At 40.4% G+C, this 27,284-nt stretch overlaps 1 protein-coding gene across 7 annotated transcripts in view; it reads right to left on the bottom strand.

The window, feature by feature from the left end:
* Positions 1-27,284, bottom strand: part of AFF3 (ALF transcription elongation factor 3) — a 499,557-nt gene that overhangs the window by 240,748 nt on the left and 231,525 nt on the right. For all 7 annotated transcript variants that reach the window (XM_081069257.1, XM_081069258.1, XM_081069259.1 and 4 more), the window contains one exon: positions 10,959-11,006. In XM_081069257.1, coding sequence (XP_080925383.1) covers positions 10,959-11,006 — 48 coding nt within the window. The remainder of the gene's footprint in view (positions 1-10,958; positions 11,007-27,284) is intronic.

The raw sequence follows: 27,284 nt of genomic DNA, 5'->3' as shown, positions 1-27,284 counted from the left end.
AAGAACAATTGTTTGTGAGGATGTGGAGAAAAGGGAACCTTCATGCACTGTTGGTGGGATTGCAGATTGGTGCAGCTACCATGGAAAACAGAATGGAGGTTCCTCAAAAAATTAAGAATAGAACTACTTTATGACTCAGTAATTCCACTTTTGGGTATTTATCTGAAGAAATCCAAAACACTAATTTGAAAAGATATATGCACCCCTATGTTCACTGCAGCGTTATTTACAATAGTCAAGATATGGAAGCAACCTAAGTTCCCAGAAATAAATCACTGAATAAAGAAGAGGTGGTACGTACATACCAGGGAATATTACTGAGCCGTAAAAATGAATGAAATCGTACCATTTGCGACAACATTGATGGACCTAGAGTGTAATATGCTAAGTGAAATAAGTCCGACAGAGAAAGACAAATACCATATGATCTCACTTATATGTGGAATGTAAAGAATGGAATAAAGGAACAAAGAAAACAGAATAGACTCATAGATACAGAAAACAAACTGATGGTTGCCAGATGGGAAAGTTGGGGGGGACTGGGTGAAAAAGGTGAAGGGTTTAAGTAGACATTGGCAGTTAGAAAATAGTCAGGGGGATGTAAATACATCATAGGGAATACAGTCAGTAACGTTGTTCTAAGAACTGCTTTACACAGAACCTATGAGCAGTGGAAATAGCTTTGACTTCCAGCCCTTAATTCTACTAGTAGCAGCAACATGGTAATTAACCAAATTATGTCTACAAATTTATTATCTTGATTTCTTCAACTTGTGCATTACTCTCAGTATCTAGCAAAATGAAAAACTAAGGCTCATGAAACATAATCAGAATACAAGTGGCAGACACAAAGGCTCTGAGTTTCCCGATGTGTCCACTAGCAGTGGCTGCCGGACTCCTTTTCACTTCCAACCCTCAGGAGTTGGGAGGTGGAATTGATCTTTCTGGCACTTGTGCTAACTGCTAATGTGTTCTCATGCTCCCGGGTAATACCCCAGCCTTGGCAGTCCTTAGAGGCTGATATTTCAAGCGGACAACACCTGAAACATTTTTTGTTGGAGGATTAGAAGGACAATAGACTGGAGAGGAGAAACAGATATTGAGCAAAAGGTCAAAGTCATTCATTCGTTATTATTCATCCACTTATTCAGTATTTGTAAAACATCTATTATGTGCCAGTCGTTTTGCTAGCTCCTGGAAATAGACGGTAACAGCTTAATGTGGGTCAGAAAGACCACTACGACTCAATGTAAGAAATGAGATGAGAATAAAGGGTGCCTGGGAAACAGAGAATAGAAGCATGTAAGTCAGACTTTGGAAACCAGAATGACTTCCTGGAGGGAAGGTGTGACATTTCAAGTGAGGCTTGGCAGATAAGCAGGAAACAGCTGAATGTGGGGGTTGGGGTAGGCAGAGCCTGTTTGTGGCTCTGTGGGGGTAAGGAGAACGTGAGTTAAGACCAGAGGTAAGGGAGGGAGCAGTGGCACCATGCTTCTAGAAGTGAGGTATGAAGCATGAAGTGGGCAGTGGCGAAAGACGAGGCTGGAACAACAGGCAGGGCTGGCGCATGTGTGGCCTCTGCAGACACATCCAGGAATGTGACTCTACCCTGAGCCCAGGCGAGTCATTGAAATGTTTTAAGTAACCATGCTTTGGAAAGCTGATACAGCTTGCATGGTAGAGAGCTTGCTGGAGGCAGAGAGTAGGCTGGAAGCCAGAGAGGAGGTGCCCGAAATAATCTATGTGGGCAAGGATGGTGAGCTGAACAAGGAGAGTGGCACAAGGAGGGAGAGAAGTGGGTGCATCGAGGGAGGCTTGGGAGACAGAACTGACGGACCTGGTAAGGAACTGAATGTGGTGAGGGTGAGGAGAAAACGAGTCTCAGGCTTGAGCAGCAGTGTGATGAGGACAATCCATGCTGTTGGGAGGGTCGGGGAGGAGCGAGGTGACCTTAGGGAGGAGGTGTCTATGACACACTAAGTGGAGCAGTGGGGGTACAGCTGGATACTGGAGTGTGAAAGTCAGGAAACAGAGCTGGGCTAGTGACACATCCTTGAGACCCCTCACGACACAGTTGTTAACAGTCACCGGGAAACTAGCCTATGAGAGGAGAAGAGAGCCAAGCCCAAAATCTCAGGGAGAATTATGGGGAGAGGGACACGCAATGAAGTGCCCCCCAAGTGGGGACAGCCCCAGGAAGTGTAGTGTCAAATGCCGAGGTATGAGCCTGTGGTTAGCAGCATCGAGTGCCCACCAAGAGATCATATAGCATTTTTCACAGAAATAGAACAAGAAATTCTAAAATATATATGGAACCACAAAAAATTCTGAATAACCAAAGCAATCTCAAGAAACAAGAACAAAGGTGGAGGAATCACAAGAGCTGATATTAAATTATTCTACAAGGTTATAGTAATCAAAACAGCAAGGTACTGGCATGAAAACAGACACAGAGATCAGTGGAACAGAATAGAGAGCCCAGAAATAAGCACATGTTTATATGGTCAATTAATCTATGACAAAGGAGACAGGAATATACAATGGGTTAAGGACAGACTCTTCAATAAATGGTGCTGGGAAAACTGGACAGATAACGGGGGAAAAATGAAACTAGACCATTTTCTTATACCATCAACTTAAATGTAAGACCTGAAACCATAAACTCCTAGAAGAAAACATAGGCAGTAAACGCTCTGACATTGTTGTTAGTAATATATATATATATGTATATTTTTGATATGTCTCCTTGGGAAAGGGAAACAAAAGAAAAAAATAAACAAATGGGACTACTGGAAACTAAAACGTTTTTGCACAGCAAAGGAAACCATCAACCAAAGGAAAAGACAAGATACTAAGTGGAAGAAGATATTTGCCAATGATACATCTGATAAGGGGTTAATATTCAAAAAATACAAAGAACAACAAAAAGAAATACAAAGAACTCATACACCTTCATACTAAAAAAACAAACCATCTGATTAAAAAATGGGCAGAGGACCTGAATAGACAGACATTCCTCCAAAGAGAACATACAGATGGCCAATAGATATATGAAAAAAGGTCAACATCACTAATCATCAGAGAAATGCAAATTAAAACCACAATGACGTATCACTTCACACCTGTAAGAATAGCTATCATCAATAAATCAACAAACAAGTTTTGGAGAGGATGTGGAGAAAAGGGAACCCTGTGCACTGTTGGTAGGATTGCAAATTGTTGTGGCCACTATAGAAAACAGTATGGAGGTTCCCCCCCAAATTGTAAATAGAATTTCTATATAATCTAGCCATTCCACTTCTGGGTATTTATGCAAAGAAAATGAAAACTAATTCAAAAAGATATATGCACCCTCATGTTCACTGCAGCATTATTTACAATAGCGAAGATATGGAAGCAATATAAGTGTCCACTGATAGATGAATAGACAAAGAAGAGGTGGTACATATATACAAAAATATATTAGTCTGCCATAAAAAAGAATAAATCTTGCCAATTGCCACAACCTGAATGGACCTAGAGGGTATTATGCTAAGTGAAATAATTTAGACAGAAAAAGACAAATCATATGATTTCACTTATACGTGGAATCTAAAAATCAAATGAACAAAAAACAGAATCAAAGTCATTACAGAGAACCAATGGATGGGTGGAAAAGGGGAAAAGATTAAGACATAGAAACTGGCAGTTACAAAATAGTACCGAGGATATAAAGCACAGCACAGGGAATGCAGTCAATAATACTGTAATAGCTGTGTATGGTGTCAGGTGGGTACTAGACTTACGGGGGGGGGGGGGGGAGGATCACTTTGCAAATTATATCAATGTCTAATCACTATGTTGTACACCTGAAACTAATACAACATTGGATGTTAATTGTAATTGAAAAATAAATTTGAAGAAAAAAGTTAAAAATGAATTATATCTTTGGGGAACTCATACATTTGAAAGTATTACCAGATATTCTCGTTTTACATGTATGAATCTTTTCAGCTCTCTATACTAAAATAGAAACATTACTGCAAATGGTAAGCCTCATTTATTGATAAAGAATTTGCATTTTTTTCTTCTACATGATCCAAGTTTAAGCACTTATTTTTCTGCAAATGAAGACCACCTGAAATATAGACAAGCAAACTACCACAATGTTGCCGTGGACACCTGTGTAGAATAAACAGATGACACTGTGTTGTCCAATGGACCACGTGTGCTCTGTGCCAGTAAGGTACCATCTGTCCATTTCTGTCCCGCCCTTCTGCACTTTCGTGTTGCTGGGCTGGGCTCTGCAAACCACCTTTCTAAGGAGGACTGGCGTTGAGGAGTGCGTCTACATTGTTTTGCCTCCGACGTTCTCTCTCTGACTCACTCGTCCACCGTAAGCACAGGCTGAGTCCCTCCTGTGTGTCTGGCGGGTGTTCGAAGGCACTGAGTAAGTCTACTCTTTTTAAGTTACAATCAATCTTACTACTTCTCTGCCCTGTTGATGTACCTTCCGAGGCCAGAGCAACAGAAAACAGAAAACGTAACACAGCAAGTGAGTGGAATGCCTCGGTCCTTGAATGTAGTGCTGAAGTTCTCCCAGTATCTTCTCGCGAACCTGAGAAGCTGGATCGTGGACGTCACGCCACCTGTCTAGCCAACACACTTGCCTCGCGTCTCTCCTCATTTTCGCCAGCCTGGGTGTAGCAGGAGGCCGGAGGCACACGGCACCGTTGGCTTTTGCCAACATTCTTTTTGCGAACCTCTTCCTTTCTTCCAGTTTAAAATATTGACTCTCATTACAAGCTATTGAGACCTTCGGGCACTCAGGCTGCTGACATTCCCTTGGTCTCTATCCCCGTGGCTGTGTAAACGCCTTTGTGATTTCGAATGTACACGTTACAATGAGAGAAATATTGAAAGGCAAAGCCATTAACTCCAACAGAGGCTTCCAGACCTCTGGGGTTCCTTTGGCCATCTCCCCAGAACCTCTCGCCTCAGACCAGACAATGCATGACAGTCACCTTCTGTGCCAGAGCTGTGAGAAAGTGAACACCTCAGAGTCCTTAGAAAGTCTGCAGAGTGCGGCCAAACACCCAGCAACATCAGTGCTGGCCGTTGGACACGCTCACAGGCCCCAGGACGCCTTTGGCAGGCAGAAGTGGAGCCATTTAAGTGAGGCTTTTGGTTTCAGCCAAAAGGACAAGGATAGTAACATCTATTAAAAATAAAAAAAAGGAAAAATCAAAAGAAAACACTACCAAGCGAAGCTAATTTATCTTGGATAAGATGCATCGGTTTTGCTCAGTGAATTTCTCTAGGCTGACATCCTGTTGACTTTTGCTTTGATTTTACTTTACTACAACAGGTAATGGGATGTATTAACAGGGTTCCTCTACAGTTACACCGGATTGATTTTGCCACTTACGGGCTTGGTTTTGCCACTAGGAAAATGTACAGTTTGAAGCAAATGACATACCATATTTTGCCGTGTATAATGCACACCCACATTTTTGGCCCAAACTTTCAGGGGAAAAATCTTTTGTTTTAATTTAATTCAAATCTTTGTTTACATTTAGGCACTTGTCTTTTTTGTATTATAAAAGGATTTCAGCATTTGTTTTTTAACATATTATGGTACAAGAAATTTTATGTAACAAATAATTACAAAACATAAGAACAGATACAAGGTACATGAAATTTTATGTACCGGTAACAAATTTACGATATTTACACATCATAGAAGGCCAAGAACTCTTCATCATTGCAAGTTTGTCGTAAATTCCACAAAATTGATTACCATATTCCAGATATTGTTACTGATTTCTAGAGTTCCACTTTGAACTCACGAGCATAAATAAAAGAATTAAAAACATTTATATAGACACAGAATTAGTACTACCCATGTACAATGCACATCCTTATTTTCCCCTCACAAATTTAGGCCAAAAAGTGTGCATTATACATGGCAAAATATGGTAATTTATAAAGACATGAGGAGGAGCTAGAAGAAGCCTATCTGGTTTGAAGCAGGGGAGATTTGACCTAGGTCCAGCTCTGCAAATGTCCCAAATAGGTCACTTAAAACAAGTGCACTCTTTGTTCTCTCGTTTCTCTAGAGTGGCTAACGTATTTTCACTTGGGTTAAGGAGCAGACATTTAAGCACATGGTTCCCCTTGGCTCACCATCCAGGGTCTGAACACATGGCGGGGGCACAGTGATGTGCATTTTACGTGACAGGCTCTCAATTCTCTCCTCACTCCCAGGTCTCCCACGATCACACTGGACTCTTGCCCAGGAGGCTCCTTAGTTTCTAGAAAACCAAGGAAAAGGAGTTCCCTTTATCTGCTGGAAGTCCGTTCAATTACAGTGCCAGGAACCTGGTTTGGGTCGCTAGGATTTAAACAAGTACCAGTTACCCCCTTCACATAAACAGAAACGCAAGTCTATATAGATACGGATTCACTATGAATATTTCACAGGACATTGGCATTAACTTAGTAAGTAAAGATGAAAGCCAAGAAGGTAATTTGCTCAGATGTTGCACAGAAATTGTCTCTAAATTTGTCCCTTAAATCCAAACCAGAATCTCAAGCCCTGGTCTCTTATCACAAAGCCTCCCTCTGGCATGCGTGCTGCCCCTCAACAAAACTGCCATTGAAAGCTGTCTTGCATAAAATGTGCGCATCCTGGATTCCAGCCCTGCACAACCCCATTAAATTGTAAATGGATTTTATTTGCTGAACAAATGTTAATGCTGTTCTACGTTAATGGATAATGCTACGAAAAGCACCTAAGTACTACAGTGCTGGAACTTTAAGGATGAAATATTGTGTAACTTAGAAAGCTGTCTGTTATAAACATATGTCAGCTGTGAGGGCTTCCAGCCCTAATCGCCCATCTTCACAGAACTCAGTTATAATTTCTCCCTCGGTTAAGTGAATTTTGCAATAATACACAGATTTATTAGGTCCCAGGATCAAAATTCTCCAAGTAAGAATAAAAAATAATTACACTTGAGAACATAATGTAATATTCAAATGACTTGAAAACAGTCACCTCAGCAAAAATAAGAGACGGGAGAGAAAAAGAAGTTTCAGGTGAGGTTGGTAACGCTAGCCATAAAAACTGTCTGAGTTCAAATTCACGACCAGGCGCTTCCAAATCATAAACACATGGAAACGGGAAATCTCCTATTCACAGCAGAATGCCTCAGTGGATCCATTAATGAGTGGGGGTGGGGGAGAAGGACTCCTAATTTAATGAAACAGCATAGTCGTTAGAGACAAAGGGTGCTACTCCCAGATGGTGTTTGTTAAAATCCCAGCTCTACCTCTTACCAACTCTGTGACCTTGGACAAGTTGTGTTTAACCTCTTGCCTCAGTGTCTTCCTCTATGAAATGGGGATGTTAAGAGTGCCTGCCCCCCGGGGCGGCTGTGATGGCTCAATGCCTTAACACACGCAAGGAACTTAAGTGTCTCATGCATCATAAATGTTAGCTCTTTATCATTTGGTAGTTGTTATTGTATGTAGGATTTACTGCAAACGAAAAGGGACCTAAATGGGACCCATGACCTTTCCTCACACCCCTCGAGGTCTCTGAACTCAGTGACTCCATTTTCTCAAGTCTGGCTTCCGCCCAGTCTCCTCCACAGAACTAGCACTCAAGTAAGTCACCAATGACCTCTCTGTGGTCCAATCCACTGGGTGGTTTTCAATCCCCGTCTCTCTTGTTCTCTTAGAAATTCTCTTTCCATGGATTCTATGACTTTTCATTGTCATAATTTTCCCTTTCCATGGATTCTATGACTTTTCATTGTCATAATTTTCCCTCAGCTTCTCTAGTCACTCCCTCTCACGTCCAGTGGATTTTCCTTTCACTGGCCTTTAAGTGATGAAATTAAGTCTTCCCCTGCTCTCAGTCTCTAATCTTTTTCTAGGCAAACTTACTCATTTCTATGGTTTTATTACCAACATGTTAATTAATCCAAAATGTTGGCTTGCAGCTCAAAACTCTGTTCTGAGCTCCAGACCCACGTATGGATGTTCATTCACATTCTCCAAGTTACTGGAATGTCTCAAAGGTACTTCAAACTCAACGTCTAAAAACAAATTTATGATCTCTTCCCTCCCACCCTCCAAAGCAGTATTCCCCTCAATGTTCCCCTGTCTGTAAACATCCCATAAAGCATCTCTCATCTGGACGTAGGCAACAGCCTCCCGCTCCTCATTCTTCTTCCCTCTTCCACTCTCCACAGCAGCCAGAGCAGTGCATTGAAATTGCCAATCTGACCACACTCCTCACTGGTCAAATCCTTCATGGGCTCCCTGTGCTTACGGGATCTGGAACATGGCCGAGAAGGCACAGCATATTCGGCTTCTCCTGCCTAGCTTTATCCACCTATTCTCTAGCCACTCTGGCTTTCTCTGTCCTTTCTGGGTCCCTAACAAGCCAAACTCTTCTATTTCCCCTGCTTGGAACCCTCACCAGTCTTCTCCCTAGGTTGATTTCCTATTCATCCTCCAAATATAGTTCAAATGTCCCTTCCTCAGGGAAACTGTTCTTGACCCCAAACTAGGTCATGAACCCTACAGTAAGCTCTCATAAAACCCTGAGATTACAAACAAAATTATACATTTGTTTATATGATTTTTAAAATGTTAGTGTCTATCTCTTCCAGCACATTGTCAGCTCCAAGAGGGCAAGGGGTCACGTCCGTCTGGCCCACTACTGTTCTCCCAGTATCTCCCACGTGGAAAGGGCATGCTAGTACTTGCTAAATGAGTATCTCAATTCTTATCATTTTCAGGCATTTTTCGTGATGCTGCTCTTCCTCGGCAACAACAGAAAGCCACTTAAATGCAGTGGCTACAACGTAAGGAGAACCTCTGACGACCTTGGCCACTCAGCCGATCACAGGGGAGAAACTGGTAAGGAAAGTCGGGCTCCACAAAGACTATCCATGGGAACCCAGTGCTCAAAAGACCGGTACATCATGTCCACAATTTACAGCAAATGAAATGTTTGTCAGCTATCAGAATGATACTCATCCTTCTGCTTTAGAGGGTTCTTTCAATCACTCACCCGTTTATTCTCTTAATAAAACTGTGAACTCTAAATAACAGACCCAGGAGCCACAGTGTGGAAGGAATACTGATGTGTGACAGATCAGTCACACAACACAAACAATAGGCTGTAGCTGAGAAGGGGCCCTGTGCTTGTGTTTGGAGGACAGGACATGCTTAGGAAAAGAGAGGAAGATGATCTTGGAGAATGATGGGTGTGAGTGAGGCAGGGTCAGCCAGAAAAAAGTCCAGGCAAACCTGGGAACCCTGACATGATCCTCTACGAAGTCCCTAAATACCAACGACTACTACTAGCATCTTGGGACAGGTGACGACAGAGAGGAAAGGCTCATCTGGACAAGACCAGCACCCCCATCACCTCTGTGCCTCCAAGTCTATAGTACCTCCCATCCTCGGTCACTCCTCATGGGCTCCACGAACAGTGGAGCTTAGAGAGAGCTCAGTGATCTTCTAATGAAGCTGTCATCTCCACTACCCTTAACCTCACTTATGCACATAAGTCGGTTATCTGGTTGGTCCAGGCTTTCCCTTCGGTTCCACACCTAATTCAAGGTGCACTGTGGCAATGGCAGACCAGTGGTGTGATGTACTAGGGCTCAGCCTCACGGGAAGATAGGAGGGGGCCGGGGTGTGTGAGGTTCCCATCAGCTCTCTTAAGAAAAAAGAAATAATGCTTTAAAGTGCTGGCAGCAGCATTCAGTTTTATTCTAATTAGGTGAATTTTATATTATAAAATTGATATAATTTTGGTATATGAGTTACTCAAGCTCTTATTCAAACTTCAAGCTCTGCTTGGAATATGGAGAAGAAAGGTCAAATGACAGATTCTTCTACAGCCTCAGGAAAGATAAGAAAGGATAAGGAGCGTTAGGGTTTTTTAAATAGCAACACTAAAGAAGGGATTGGTGTGCTCTGGTATTATCGTTCTGTAGACCTAAACACCATTATCAGTCAAAGGACGATGGCCTAAACATTGAATATTTGGAACCCAACACGAAAGTATGTTGAAAGAGAAAAATAGGAAAAACATACAAGTATCAGCATTTTACACTGTCTGTTGTTTAATCTGAAACAAAGCCCCAGGATAGAGATAATATAGACATAAAATACAATACCCTGTTTCCCTGAAAATAAGACCCAGCTGGACAATCAGCTCTAATGCGTCTTTTGGAGCAAAAATTCATATAAGACCCAGTCTTATATTATATAATCTTATAGTAAAATAAAACCAGGTATTATATTATACTATAATTATATTATATTACATTACATTACATGATATTGTATTATATTATGTTATTCTATAAGACCTGGTCTTATATTATAGTAAAATACGACCGGGTCTTACATTACCATAGCAGAACAGCTTGACCTAAGTGAATCTGGGTGTGAAACGGTTCACGGGGTGGATCCACTAGAGATGATGATGATGATGATGAAAAGGACGAGCTTACAAGAGGAACAGGCAAAATAATAACATGCAAAACAATAGAGAAATACATTTTCAGATGGCGAGACACCTCGTTGTCCGAGTGCTTCTGAGTTGAATTAAGTTCAGGAGAAAAAATAACAAGGCCACCCTGCCTGACTGAAAAGCAGACTATTGAAGGACGCTTCCCAGTAACAGAGTGATTAATGGAGGCATTCCACTGGTCCCTTTAACACGGTGTCACCTCCTCAGCCCATGCAAAGGCACCAGGCTGAGGCGTAGACTGCTTAAAAGAAGCGTTGTTTTATAAAGTGTCATCTAGGCACGGGCTTACCCTCAGGAAAGGTAAACGTTGGACAACAAACAAACACCGGGCTCCCTTTGACAACGCAGCCACATGACTCCTTTCTATTTGGATCTATGTCCAACCAGTTGCTAAAATTTGTAAAAGTATTCTTACCCGGATTATTTCTTCCACACAGCTGTTGGTTTCTCCAGATCTATTCTCCTGAAAGCAAAGGAAAAACAAATTAAGCCTGATAGACCTCCTTTACGAATTCAAAGAAAACATGACACACTAAATTGACTTTGGATTGGGGAGTGCCTAAACTGGGACTTATCGATATGCTCCTTTCCTTAATGGGACAGCTCCCAGCATGGCTGACTGCTCCCCTCCCCTCACTGTGCACCGTGGACAGCTCAGCCAGGAGCACCGCACATGCCCCAGAGATCAGTTCTGGGTCCTTTAACCACATCGATGCTAAGCGGCGCAGGCACCTACGAGTATGGGTATGGCAAGCAGGTCTGAGTTCTGTTCACCTTGGGCTCCAGCAAAGTGTAGAAATGGATCCAGTTCACCCACCAAATGCACACAATGGCTTGCCATATACAAGGGTTGCTATGGCTTAAGGAAAAGTCTGCTAGTTCCACTGTCCTCAAAGCCTAGAATTACTGGTTTGGTGGGCCCAAACCCGAAAGACCAAAGGAGAAACATCCTCTCGATGTTCACATGGTATGCTGGGTGCCATACTCCAGGGTCATCTGCTTTGTAACCACGCTGCCCTGTGCTGTGGAGATGTCAAGGGCTCTGAGGAATGGTGGCTTCTGAGGTCACAGCTGACTCTGGGGAACCACGTGAGTTCCAGAGACGCTGTGTGGTTACTGCGGGTTACACAGCCTGGAGTCCAGGAGGTGGCTTTGTGGGGACACGAAATCAACTTTGGCTGGTAGAAGCGTCTACTGGGGTTTCAGGGAGACAGTCCTTTTGGCCTTTTTAATTCAATGACATTGACCACAATTCAGCATGACATCCTAGGCTTTCATCACCCTGAGACACCATGTCCATTAAGCAAGAAATCCCCCTTCTCCCCGGTCCCTGGTAACCGCTAATCTACTTTCTGTCTCTATTCTGGACATTTCATATAAATGGAATTGCACAACATGTGGCCTTTTATGTCTGGCTGGTTTCACTTAGGATAATGTTTCAAGGCTCATCCATGTAGGCAGCGTGTACCAGTACTTCACTCCTTGTCGTGGCTGAATAATTTTCCAACGTATGGACATACCACCTTTTGCATACCCATTCATCGGTGGGTGGGCATTTTGGTTGTTTCCACTTTGGCTACAGTGGTAGCACTTCTGTGAACATCTGTGTACAGTTTTTGTTTGAACACCTTTCAAATTCTTTTGTAGTTCTTTTGAGTATATAACTAGGAGTTGAACTGGTGGCTCATATGACAATTCTATGCTTAGGTTTTTGAGGAATTGCCAAACTGTTTTCCACTCTGCCTATACCATTTTACCTTCCCACCAGCAATGTATGAAGGATCTAATTTCTCCACACCCTCACCAACACATTAGTTTCTGTTTCTGTTTTTGATAGTAACCATCCTAGTGGGTATGAAATGGCATCTGGCTCACTGTGGTTTTGATACGTATTTCCTTAATGCAAGAGATGTTGAGCATCTTTTCATGTGCTTATTGACCATCTTTATATCTTCTTTGGAGAACTGTTTATTCAGTGCCTTTGGCCATTTTTAATTGGGTTATGTCTCTTTTTATTATTGAGCTGCCAGAGTCCTTTATATATTTTGGATACTAGAGCCTTATCAGATATGTGATTTGTACGTATTTTCTTCCATTCTGTGGGTTGTATCTTCACTCTCTTGATAGTGTTCATGGATCTACAAAATTTTTAATTTTGAGCAAGTCCAACTTATGTGTATGTTTTCTTTATTGCTTTGCTTTTGGTGTCACATCTAAAAAAAAAAACCATTGCCAAATCCCAGGTTACAATGATTTACCCATGTTTTAAGAGTTTTACAGTTTGAGTTTTTATACTTAGATCTTTAGTCCAATAGTTTGAGAACTTTTAGGTGAAGTTTATTTCCTAATGGATTATTTGGTAGGTTTTAGTTAAAGGAGAAACATTATCTTTGTATAGATTACTTCATCCTAGACTCATTATTAAAAGATCAATAAGGAAATGTTATAAGGCACAGCTACTGCTGCTAACAGTTCACGAACACAACATACATATCTATCCTTATAAATCAAAGAGAACACTGTTAGGCGTTATGATGAAATTAAGAGGCCCAAACGTTTTTACTAATATTTCATCACCCTTTCCTACAGCCATCCCTCCATTTGTTTTCCTAAAAGTTCCAGTTTGGCGACACACATCTAAGTAAGTCCCCAGTCCCATCCCCAATGACTAATCCCAGGACTGCTCTGGAAATGTCACTATTCTGATACTTGAATCCAATAGCATCAGAGAGCTCTTTTGGGAACCCACCCCTAACCTGCGTCCTTTCCAGGGCAGCCTGAGGCAACTATCCCCAAGGCTGTTGGTAAATTCTCAGTCAGGTGAGGGTTTGATGGTCCCCTAGAATAATCTCCTTTGGAATTCAGTGGTGGGAATGAGTAAAAAATTTTTCCTCAAGCCCATACCATTTCTTTTACCCTACTTCCAAGTCCCAACCCTTATCTTCCCATGTAACATACTGGCAGAGCAAATGCTAAATTCTCAATGTACTTCCTATTTTCCATCTTAAAACAGTTAATGAATGAAAACTTGACTTCATGTTCTTCTGATGGAATCACTCAGGTACACAACACACTAAAAACACTCTTCAAATTAAAGGTTGGGTTTGATTCCTTAAAGCAAAGCTTCCCCTGAATACCACACTTGAATTTTGTTTGAAGCGATTTATGTAAATGACAGATTGCTCTTATGAGTATCTCCCCTTATAATCCTACAAATTTCCACAACTCTACTCTGAACAGGGAATGCACTGAGAGAGCAATGCAGTACAGGTGCCCTGTTAAATACTTCCCACGTCACCGTAGCTGGAGTACGTAGGATACTATATTGGGTCATCTCAGTGGTAGCTCCAACCATGAGCTCTGATGGTCTGGGATGACATCAGCTCATTCCCTATTGGGAGGGCCCTTGTAAAGCTGAGGAGAGATGAGAAGTGAGGCCAGGACACAGGACTTCCAACAACAGTCTCGGGAAGTTCTGTCTTTAAATTATAGCACGGACATAGTCCTTGGCAGAGGAAAATCTTGTGCCTTCTCTGGAACATTTCTGACTCCTTGGGACTCCTGAGGATCTCAGAAGGGTGCCACATTGAGTTTGAATCTCCAGGGCCCCATCTGGATTGGAGTGGATGCAAGAGGCACAGTATGTAGAAAGTTTGAATTACAAGGAAACTTAGAGCTCATTTCGGGCCAACACAATGACTTTAACAGATGGAGAAACTGTGGCCCAGCAAAATAGAGGGCTTTGTCCAAAATCATCCTGGCAGCAAGAGGCAGCAGTCAAGATAGAATCCCCCCACACTTCTGCAACAACATTTCAGTGACTTTTCTACTATCTCAGGCTCTCTCTCCAAGTTCAGCCCTTAGAACCAGCTCAACTTGAGGTCGCTGACACACTTAAAGTATGGAAATAAGAGAATCTGGAGAGTAAATTTCCACCTTCCTTTTCATACTGGGAATCCTCTGACACTTAAGTCACTCTGTATCTTACTACACTCCAATATCACATGCTCAGACCACAGGGGGAAGTGATAGGAGAGGAAGTGGAAAGAAAGGGTTAAAAATATAGTCTCTTTGGTGACATCAACAAATGAGAGACAAGCATTTGTGTGCTCAGAAACTGGAGGACAGAATACCACCTCTTTTCCAAATCCACAAAAGGGGGTACGTGGGAAGGGCTGGATGGGCCGGGTGTGTTTCGGGGGGAAGGCCTTTCAGCTTCCTGAGGTCCTTCTCCAGTCTGGTTTCAGCTGCAGTGGTGTACTTTGGTTATATTTACATTTTAAAACTCTCAGTGTTTATGAACAAGATTAAAACGTGCATGTAATTTCCATCTCCAAATTTGTGTTTATATTTCCCACAATGAAGTTACTGCTTTCCTTGGAAAGGTACCCACTGAGAAGGAGGGATGCACAATGCAAACTTTAATTATTCTGTATTTTTTGAAGGTTTGTAGCTGTTGCTTCACGCTGAGTTGCTGAGCCGTTGCTCTGTATTTACTCCAACTTCGATGAACCCACTCCATTTTGCTATCATTATATTTTGAAATATGTCATAACAGTCTCACCTCATTGAACCTCCAACTAAACTTCAATTAAAAGCTAGCAACCCCAGCTGATTCTCCTTCTCTACAGCCTTGTCTATCACGTTCCCTTGTCACGGAACTGCTTTCCCCAAATCCTACCACTTAAGAATGCACAACACACTCTCTGCCAGGAAAATATAAGGAGCTAAGTACAGCGGGTCCTTGAATAATGTCATTTCGTTCCGCATCGTTTCGTTATAATGTTGATGGGATGCCATAGGGACTTAACTCTTGTTTGTATCAATTAGCCTATGGTAAAACTTTGTTATAGATCATTTTGCTTAAAGTCACAGAACCTATTCACGACTAAGTGAGGACTTAATGTATAGCTCAAGAAATAGTAGCCAGGAGCATCCTATCACTGAGAACTGAAGCCCCTAATTACCATGCCAAGCACAGAGCCTTAGAAGAACCAAGCAAGGCGTAAGGAGAGAAGGTTGATCAAATCAGCGGGAAATGGCATTTCACTGCGGGGGAGATGACGCCGCACAGGTCCTATTTTCAAAAATAGTTTAACTCTTCATCAGGCGCACTTATCCCAGAACTTTCATTCTAAGATAATACTCTTTTAAAGTCACGCTTTATCGGCAAGCACTCAAAAGGCCCTCAAGCATTCAGTGACTGTTTATCACATGCACATTCTTAAACACTTCCGCAGAAGTATTCTAAAACAAGTCTAACTATTCCTGATTTATAAGAAAACTGGGATACAAAGAAATTAGGCGTGCCATCAATGCCACCAAAGCAGTGAGTGAGATTCTGAGCTCAAATTCAGGGGTTATCATAATTCTGTGCGAAGCCCCATTCAATGACTGTGTCCCCAGCCTCAACTGAAGGTAGAGTCGCCTGTGGACAAGAAGGCAGCCAGCCAGTCATCTTCCAAATTCAACCTGTCTTACACCCAACCTAACACATCCGTTTCCAAGGGCTTCACTCTGCTCCCAATCACCCACGCTGGATGCCTGGCTTCATCCCTCATCAGTCCCCGACCTTATTTTCCAAATCAGCCTGGCCCATGAGGTCACCTTCTGCCCTGCCACTCACATCCATCTCTTCCTCTCTGATCCTACTGTCGCTACCACCATCTTGACATTTATACAGAGAGAAAAAAATGAGCCAAAAAATAGTATCATGAAAGAAAGATGTATGAAGGGATGACAGCAGGGGTATGTATAAAGGTATAAAGGGATGTATAAAAGAATGACAGCAGATGATGGCAATATTAATATTAACTAAAGGACATTTCATAGCGAAAAAAATTGGAGAGCACAATACAGAATGAGTAAAAATAGGGCATTAATGGAGCATCAGAATAAGGCATGCTACGAAAACGGAAGAGAAATAGAATTATTATAGCTGGAAGTCTTTAATCCACCCCTATTTTTCCTAATAGACAAAAGATCACACCCCCCAAAAAAAACCCCACCAAAACAAAACTATAGAAGATAGAAAATTTGAAAAACGAAATTAAATAGGGCTAAGTTGATAGATATAATGAATTTAGAATGCTATGAAGAAACTTCAACTTTTCAAGCACACATGATATTTACTGAAGTGGTCACATACTCAGCTACAAAAGAGCTTCAAAAAAATTCCAAAAAGTAACTGTTTTATACCATAGACTCTTTAATCACAAGTTATCAAAACAATAAGCTATGATTTAAACACTGTATAGACATAAAAATCTCCCAGAATTATTAGAATAAAACAAATACCACACACTTATAAATAACTCTCTATATTTACAGAAAAAATAAAAGTAAAATACTGTAGAACAAAATCATGGGATGCCCCCAAAGATATTCTTAGAGGCAAATTAATACACTAAAATCTTTCATTATATTTTGAAATGAAATTCATGTGCTAAGAAATTTAAAATCAAAAATGACGTACAAAATGAAGAAAATCTATAGGGAAAACTAATGAAATATTTTTAAGTAGAATTTATAAAGCCAAAATATAATTTCTTAAAAACCAAAACAGAATATACTACCCAAAACAGTAGAAAGTTACTTAAAAATCTGTTCACCAAAAAGCTCAAATAAACATATCTGATATAAGGAGAAAAATAAATGGAAATGATAATTATAAGAGCACACTGATATTAATATTAAAATAGAACTACTAATAAATGAGAAATTTTGATGAAGTTGGCAAGTTTCTGAAAAAAAATTACATACAAAATAAAGAAAAATGAGATTAACCTGATAATTAAACCTGAGAATGCAGATTAAATTAAATGAAAAATATCTTTAAATAAGGCTTCAAGCCAGATAATTTTAGCATGAAGTATTTCAAACAATAAAGGAAGAACTAATTCCCATATATTTTCTCTTCCAGAGTAGAAAGTAATGGAAACCTATGTGATTTATTTTATTAAATTACTATAAAAACCTAACATAAGAGAATAAATCAATATCTGTCATGCAGGGTCTCCGGTCCTGCTCCCCGCACAAGAACACAGGATATGGTGAGGCCAAAAAGGAACACCCACGGAGCCATAGATAGAGGAGTCATACCACTATATTCTCACTGGCTGCTGGGTTGGAGCCACAGGAAGCAGGAGCCACAAGATCCGCAATCTGCCATCCGCTTCTCTGCCAACCAACCAACCAACCCCTTGCTAACTGCAATCCGTGCTTGCTAGCTCAGCCACGGCAGTCATATCAGTGGCTAATTGGCTAACTGGTTACAGCTGATGGCCAACTAGCCACAGCTGACATCCATCTACTACCCAAGCTAGCACCTTTCCACATGAGGCCGAGAGCCTGGAAACTGCTCTCTGGGACTCAATCCCCACAATATCCCTTATGAAGATAAATGTAAAATCCTCAATAGATTATTAGTAAATATAATTCAATAGAATATTATAAGAATTAGTAGGAATTTACTGAAATTTGTCTTAGGAATGGAAAAATGGTTTAATACTTAATATTAAGATCCTTTTAAAAGATTGTGCCACTAGGGAAAACGTAAAACTGTGATCATCTCAGTTTGCAAATTTTTGAACATATACCTAGAAAAATCCAAAAGGCTCCACTGTTACTCTTATTAAAAAGGGAGGTTAAAAAAGTGGTTGGATATAAACCAAACAGTCCAAGCTCAACAGCTCTTCTGTATAGTAGCAAAAAACAATTTAAAAATATGAAAAAAAAATCCCACCTACAATATCAAGAAAAATAAATGAGGAATAACTTTAAAAAGAAACAAATGTTCAACAAAAACTTCAAATTCTACTGAAAAATACAAAAAATACCTGAAAGGAACTGACCTAGACTTCTCAAACACCTTCCAACTCTTACATATAATACAAAGCCAAATAAATATATCAAGAGAAACCAACCACAAACTACATTAACTTAAAAAAAATTTGAGATGAAAGCTACAGAACAGAAATCTTTTAAAGTGTACAATTCAGTTGCATTTAATATATTCACAATGCTGTGAATTACAATCATCTCTAGTTCCAAAACATTTCTCCTGTACCAAAGCAAACCTCTGTGCCCCTTAAGTACTTTCTCCCAATTCCCCTTTACATTAACTTTTCAAATATGATTTTATATTAACAAATACTACATGGAACTAAAAGAACAAAATGAGAAAAATGATGAGTGTCACTTATTTGTATTAGATTTTACAGTGGATATGATACCTCTCATTTATGTATTTATGACCAGTTCTTAGACGACTACTTGGTATCATATAGTAGGCATTTGATGGTGTTTGTTGAATGAATAAATAACTAGTCAATATACTAAAAAAAAAAAAAAAAAAAAGAAAGGAAAAACAAAGACTATTTAAAAAGTAATATGGCTGGTCATCTACATGACACAGGGAGGCCTGCTTTATCAAAAAAATAAAAAATAAAACAATCATCAGTTATCTTAAAGACCAATTCTTAGAACATCAACATTTATTTACTTCATAAAAATTAAGCTTATACCCATGATTACGGAAACCATTAGGAAGTTATATGACTTCCCTAATCTCCACATTGGTATCTGTCAATTAGAGAATAAGTATTAGCCTTCTAGCAACAGGCAATGTTGTTAAAGAGTTAATGATCGATTTTCTATCAGATTCTTAGCCATAGGACAAGGTCTTTCAATTATGTTATTAGTTTTATAATGAAAATCAGTGATCTCAATCAGAGCTTGTAGTTAAAAGTGTATTTGGTTTTCAGAAAGTTAAGTGGTATGTCAGTGCGCTGACCTTGTCAAAAAGCCATTGATGGCATAAAAGGATTAGAACCAGAGACAGTCGCTTCATATCCTGATCACTAATTGATATTGAGTGCTTTTCCGCAGGGTCATGTCTCAATAAAGTGCCCGAGCACTGTGTACTGGGGCCATCTTCCACGCTGTCCTGTCAATGCTGGGGAAAGAAACCACAGAACAGTAATAATGAACACATGCTTCCCACTTGTAATCTGACATTGACAAGAACACGTCAAGACCTCTTCCTGTTCCTTCATCTAAAACTGCGCATTACTTTTAGCAAGAAGAAGACCACGCAGGCTCAGGCAAGAGAGACGATGCTGATCTGACATTATCTAAGCCTCACTTGACAGGCGGACATCAGTGAGGTGGCTAAAACGGACCATTTCCTGTTTAACATTTTCCTGAATCCCATCCTGCACCCCATCTCTGTAATCTCATAAATAATGTTATGTGTAGGAAGCAGAAGGCTTGCCCATAGGCCGACCACATATCCGTTTCTTTTCTTAAATGATGGAGAAAGGATGTTCAGGAAAAACACATCTGATTATCATTTAGAATTGGGAACATGGTTTGCTTTTCTGATCGTGAAATTCTCAACACAAAAGCTTGCGCGATGGAGAGACTAACTCAGTGGGGCTTTAAAAATTAACTAATTAAAGATACTGAGGCCTGCTCTAATTTGTGTCCCATGGTAAGACAGATAATCAATTCTCTTTCAGCCATAAGCTGCAGTGACTACTGAAAATGGTAAAACTGGTGCTACATATTTGACAATATTCTCTTTGGCACATTCTATCAATTTTACTTTAGCATTTTGCTAAAAGAAATGAAGGACAGACTCACAAATAACCCTTAACACTATGTGAAGCTCTTATGAGTCTTTCCCTCCATTATCATCTCACCTTTCCAAAAAGATTTCAGGTCGGTCTGATTCTCAGAATAGAGTTCATTCTGTGTGTGGCCGACATTACCTGTTTTTCTGTAGGCTCTCTGAGGAGACAGGCTATAAATAAATGCTATAAATAAATGCTGAATAAAGAAATCCAGCTGAAATCAGCTGGGGTGCAGGGGAGAGCGCTTACCTGAGAGGTGGGAGTGTGTAGCACTGGGAACACGAGTGAGAAAGTGGTTATTTTTATTGGCTGGTGAGAATTTTTTAACACTCCAAGTTTTCTATTTTTAAATAAATCAGTCTACAATGCTACACTTAAAGATTTTCTTTTTATTATTTTTCTGTGTACATTTATAGAATTTTCATTCTTGACTCTGCTGGTGTAGCTTTACTGTTAAGTCTTGGGACGTATTTGCAGGCTGTTGGAAGGAGAACTGTCATAGTGGGAATGGATCTTACCCTTTCCCTTCCACTCCCATAAAATGCTCAGTTCCTTCAATACCTGTAAATGTCCCCAGTGTAAGGCAGAGTGAGTTTGTTCACCTGTGGAACTTGGGGTACCTGGGGCTGAACCTGGGTATTGGTCCACACACTTGCCCTTTCCTCTAACAGGCCAGGCCTCAGAGGCCCCTGGATGGACCGGCTGACCCTTGAATTTTCACATAAAACACCAACAGAAAAAGCAATGCTCTGGTGGTTGATATCCAGGGACAGGAAAGATACATCAGCTCCCAGGCCTCTATCATAAAGGGGGCGGACTGTCTTTTATCCCTACTCCAAAGCCTCTGCCTGAGGCCCACGGCAAGACCCCCTTTCTTATCTTCATATCCTCACTATTATCACAAAATCCCTTAGACTGCAATCCACAGCCAGAAAAACCAAAGTTTTACCAAACCAAAAGTTTGATAAGAAATCAATGCCACATTGTAACTGTGCTGAGGTGCTTATGGCGAATTCCCACGCTGATAGCTTGCAGATACTCCCTCTTCGATGTTACCTATCTCCTTGTGCAAGACCCTCCATGTATCCGGAAGAGTGGGGTCATCTTTTGATTCCACAACCTTTGGCTTCTTTGGCTTTTCTCAGTAGATTGTTACAGTGTGGAATTGGTCATAAGACAAATTTCTGTACCAAGAATGCCTCTTTGCAATGGAGGAAATTTTTAACTATGTTTATTAAAACAAGACTGGAAGTCTAATTAAAACACAGCCAAGATTATGCTGGAATGATTTAATGAAAAAATGATCATTTTGTGATAAACACCAACAAGAGCAGTCAAATTAAGTCAGAAAGTGTGAATAAAAATTAGTCAAGGTTATTTCCTCTCTAACATTATGGATTAAAGGTCTACAGAAAAGGCAAAAAAAAAAAAATCACTCAGTTATCTATTAAGCCTCTTCTCTGACACGATGACTAATGACCAATGACTAATGTGCAATGTTTGTTTATGGACTCGATTTCTAGTACTGGGAATGCAGGTGATGTTTAGAAACTCCTTCCTTTAGGCTAAAGCAAAAGGATACCCATAAACTTACCAATCGTAAAGAAATAAATGATACAGATGATTTATTTAACATGCAACCAGAGAGGGGACTTGAAAAATTTGTAAGGTAGTGTAAAGAGTAAGACAAGGCCACTGCTTAGGTGGATGGAGTATTGTGAAATGACACAAAATCAAGAGATGACAGAAAAAAGCATGATTCAATTTTTATTATGCTTCTGCCTTCACACCAATAACCATCTTCAAAGTTATAAAGAACAGAATAAAGAGAGAATTTACACCCCAGTTAGGTGACAATACTAAGAGAGTGCTTTTAACCACTTTACATGGCAGCCCCAGAAAAAAATGCGCTAATGGCAACAAAGGAACTTGCTGATGGGGTCACAGACCCGCCATCTTAAAGAAACCATGGCCATATCAGGAAAAGGCAAATGCTCTAGCTCTTTCTGAGGGAGGATCCCCACACTATAAAGTATGTTCTAAGGTCCCCAAATCACAGCAGTGGTGTATGGTGCAGTAGCCAGGAGCATAGGTTTTCACAAATCCAGTCCTGCCATTTGTCACACATGTCCCCTCAGGGGAAGTTACCTAAGTCTCTAGATAGATATCCATTTATTAAAAAAGGATACTAACAGTCCCTACCAAATGTGAGGACTAAATGAAGGGAATACATTTATAAACCCATGAGGCATTTGGCAGGGTGCCTTCCACATAACAGCTGATCGCTAAACATGAACAATTATTGTATTTTAGAATTATAATAGAGTATTTTAGTACTTAGAAAAGCAATGATTACTAGTAGTGAACATGAGTTCACAGAGACCAGATGATGTTCTTGCTACAATTTCCCATGGTCTTAAACATAATGCATCTGCATTTCTGCAAGGCATCTGTCAAGGTCTTGTAAGATCTCCCAGTGGGTGAGATGGAAACGTATGAATTGGTTGTTCGTACAGAGAGATGGACTGGGAGGTAACTGAATAGCTATACCTGAAGTATTGTTCAACAAGTATTTACTGAGGGCTTACTCTGTGACCAGCATGCGCGAAATACTAGGTACTGGATATAACGGACAAAAAAAATCTTGTTCTCGTGGGATTCAGATTCAAGTGAAAGGAGACAGTAAAATAATAAACAAATTGTACCATACACTAGACGATGCAATGTTCCGGGAGAAAACTAGACCAGGGTAAGAGGGTTGGGAATGTGGGATGGGGCACTATGCCTGTATTCTTCATCTGAGGAGCATATTACAGACCTGGGCTACGTTAGCCCCCTCCCCTACCTCCGTCCCTACCTATAAACCTGCAGTATTTTTTCTAAGTATTTTTTCTAAGAGTATTATTACTCTTAGTAGTATAATTACACGTATGTATTTAATGTTTACCTTTATTGCTGAGTTAAAAGCTCCACGAGTCTAGAAAAGGGCGGTAAGGCCGAGGCACTTGAGGAGTAGTTGAAGAAAATAGGGATCATTTATCATGTGAAGGAGAAGAGTTAGAATGGCCACACTAGATGTCTTACATACTTCAAGGGCACTGTTACGGAAACAGATTTAAACTTATTCTGGGTCATTCCAGACATGGGAGTTTGCACTAATGGGGGAAAGTACTGGGAAATTCTTTTTCATACTTAGAATCATCCAAATAGAGAAATGGGTAGGACTGATTACGTACCCAACCAGAAGTGAAATGACTGTTTGAGTGGAAGTGAGTTAACTCTCACATCTGAGTGTGAGATTTGTTCTAACTTTAAGACTATAATTCTGGTCATTTCCAGCCAATTTTTGATTAATACAACGTTGAATGGTCAATTGCTATATCTTCTGGTTTAGTATAGTACTGTATGCGTTATTTAGGAAGAAAATCCTTAAAGAGAATAAAAAGAACATTCTCAAAGTACCAATCTGTAAGTATGGAGTAAGAGTTATTACAATATCCAATAAATTAAGTGGATTAATTAGGTAGAGATTTGAGAAATTTTAATTAACAATTAATAAAAGTATTCAACGTCAAAATCTATTACAACCCTGTTTACGTTATTTAACTTCAAGCACTTCAGTTCTGTGTGCTTATAATTAGCAAGCTATAAAAGATGCCATCCATGGGAACATAATGAGAAGAATTGTTTATAATTATAATTAGTATTCATTTTCACAAAGAGGAAGGTTACATGGCAGCAGGTTGCAGCGAACAAAGGGTTAAACTCATTATTGAGGAAAATACTACGTAGGCAGTATTTATTATATGCTTAATCTTATCATGCAAAGCCTTGTCTTAGGAAATACATCATAAATGAAGCCTCATGCTGGGACAGGTAAGATTTCCCAAGGTGAAACGAACTTCCATACCGTCACTGGACTTAATTAATCCTACCATATTGATCCTGATTAAACTCCAGCTGCTGACTTTTACGTTCTCTTCCTGGTTCCTCAAATCTTACCTGTTTCACAAAAAAATATTTTCTGTATTGTGAAGGCCAGGAACAAAATGAAAAGAAAAAAAACAAAACAAGTTTCATTCCTGTCATTTGGGCTGGAATTCATTCATTCCCCCTCTGAGCATTGTGGGAGGCTTCTCATGGGCGTGGCAGTAGGGAAATCTAGGCTCAGAAGTGGGAAACATAAACCCAGAATACAAAGACCCTCTGTTTTCAAACCCTTCTGTAATTCTGGCTTTACAAAAATCAAAGTTTTCATTCTGCAAAGATGCAGCTCTGCCCCTTTTCACAGAAGCTCCAATATCTACAAAGACCTACTCGGTGAAGCTGAAAATGCTTTCTAGAAACATGACTGTAGCAATAAAAGTGTTTCTTCACCTCTGACTATACCTCTGAGCTGCAGGACAGAATTTGTTGCTCTCCTGGTAAATAAGCTGCAATAATTAGAGCACACGGTCCTTTTCTCAGCATAGAGTAACCTGAAATGTGTCAATATGAAATGTGTCCTCTACTTGTTCTATGAGCAAGGCTAGGGCTGAACAAATCGTAGCCTGGTTCCTGGCCTGAAGTCACGGAGACATTTACACGGCTGGGCCCAGCCACGACCCAGGACAAGCCCAGGTAAATGTGAGCCAGGAAGCCAGCAGTCAGACACAGTGTGGTGGCTGCACCACCACCCTCTGAGTCAAGTAGGCACCTGAGCAGTCCCCACTTACAAAGAGAAAATCAAAGAATCCTAATAGAGATACTGGTGGGCTTACCTTCCATCCCATGCCTTTAAAAGGAAAGGCCTAGAGTCCACTCTGATCAATACAGCCTCTCCCACTTCCTGTATCTTTTCAATCTATTAAGCAAGACAATGCCTTCATGTTGGCACTGTGCCCTCAAAGGGAAAATATCCTCCTGAGGGACTGTTTATTTATAAACACACAGTCTTTTTTTTTTTTTTTTGTAAGCAATATTGAAAACAAGGAAGTGAAGACTATGAAGAAAACGTTCCTGGAAAAACCCTCTGGAAAACATATGTGAGTCAAGGAAAACTTAAAAGATTCGAGAAAGCCATCATGTTCAGGAACCCCCTATTATGCTTGTGAAAGAACTCCAGTCCCTAGAAGGTCACTTATTATTTCTTTGCTCATTCCTTCATTCACAGATGGTAAGTGGGCCTGAAATTAAACCAACGCTCTGTCAGGACAAGACAGACAGGGTCCCAGCTCCATGGAGCTGATCACATTTTATGGTGGAGCTGGACAACAGATAAACAGGACAATTTTGCATAGTGACAAGTGATTACGGAGGAGTAAGCAGGGTGATGTGAAAGCTCTGGGATAGTCATCAAGATTGTCATCAGCACTAATAATATTACCTTATCTTTACCCATTTCACAAAGGTATGAGGATTTTCAGTCCTTTGGATGAAAGGGGCCTGTTTAAGATGAGCGAGTGTACTAATAACCGTAGGTGTAAAACCCGAAAACATGTCAACATAAAATTGAAAAGCAGCAGCAATACATGATCCCAATTTCTACCACATCCCCAAGACTCTGGGAAAAACCTATTTACAGTTTCATCTCAGCCATTCTGAAAAGGTAGAGAAAGAAGCACAGGTTTTTGATAAGGAATTTTGCAAATAACATGGCGGTATTGCAAAATGCAAATGTAAATGCCACTGAGCCATCTGTTCAATATTACGGCAACAGTGGGAAAAGGCTCTGAAAGAAATGTTTGAAATCATTAAAAAAATAACATGTCAAGTTTAAAATACTCAAGAATCTTAAAACCCGCATCAACACATTCAGCGACCATATGGCCCTACAGCAGGTTAAAAAAAAATTCGCCCTGCTTGCATTTTCTACTTCAGCCCAATGGTTTCTAAAACATGTTTCTTTTTCTCATTTGAGTACCTTTTTTTTTTCTTCTGTTGATTTCCTTGGTGTTTCAAGCTCCATGAATTCTACCTAGATTCATAATGTTCATTGCACCCTTTCTGAAGCAGGAGATAATATAGTGAGGAAGAGTCAAGTCAACTGTTCCAGAAAAAACAGGACAGGTAGGTGAGTATACTAGAACATGCTGAACACATCTTGTTGGAGGGCTGTTGACTTACCCAGAGTAATCTCCCCCAGTAATAACAGCCAACTTCCCCAAGTGTCATGATTCCCCAAGCACTCTGCTAAGCGCCTCACATTCGTCATATCATTCCATTATCACAATTTTACCAAGTACATACTGTTACTAGCCACACTTCATAGAAGAAAACCTTCCTCAAGGTCACACAGCTGGCTCGTGGCAGGGCCATGGTCGAAACCCAACCCTAGGGGCCAAATCTGTGTTCGCAATTGCGACTGCATGCAACACATGAGTGTTTAGATGTTTGCGTGGACAAACCCAAGTTGACTTTTCAAGTTTAAGAAATAAGCAATATACATTTAGGATAGAACTGCCTCCCTTGTCTCATCAAGAAGGGATTCTTGGAGAAACGCCTGAAATTAAACTCTAAAGAACAGAGTTTGTAGTCTCCAGGAAAATTCTTCTAGAGGCAGAAGACAGAATGACAGTCATCGAGTTGGGAGAACCAGGAGCAAATGGAGGAAACTGAGCTAGTTAATGCTGCCAGTGTGGTTTTTGAGAAAGGAGTCAAAAGAAGATAAAGATTAGCAAAACTTACCCTGCTTCCCGCCCCCATCCCCGAATAGGACAGAGACCTAAAATGTCAATCTAACTTGCAAAATGACATTTCCAAAGCCATTGTTCCCATTGTTGGTAACAGATGGTGTCCCCTACTGTGTAACTCTGAGAAGCGACTTTACCTCAATGAGAGAAGTGGACTTTATGTGAAAGTACACTTCCTAGCATCATCCAAGGACAGGCCAATGGCACCTGCCACACTGGCTGACCTGCACTGCAGAGATGTGCGTCTGTCAAATCAAGCAAAGAGTCCGTGATAAATATTTCAACCTGTGAGATGGAGAAGCAACCTGAAGCCCTTAGGTTGTGTTAGAATTCATAACTCATCTCATAAGCCAATTCCAGTGTTTGGTAAAACTTACAAAATTTATAACGGAAATCCTTGGAGTTTCGAATGAATTAAAAAACTAGTCTCATTCA

Source organism: Rhinolophus hipposideros, assembly GCF_964194185.1.
Source record: "Rhinolophus hipposideros genome assembly, chromosome: 12".
NCBI lineage: Eukaryota > Metazoa > Chordata > Mammalia > Chiroptera > Rhinolophidae > Rhinolophus > Rhinolophus hipposideros.
Note: the sequence above shows the minus strand (reverse complement) of the source record. Positions and strands in the feature narration are given on the sequence as shown.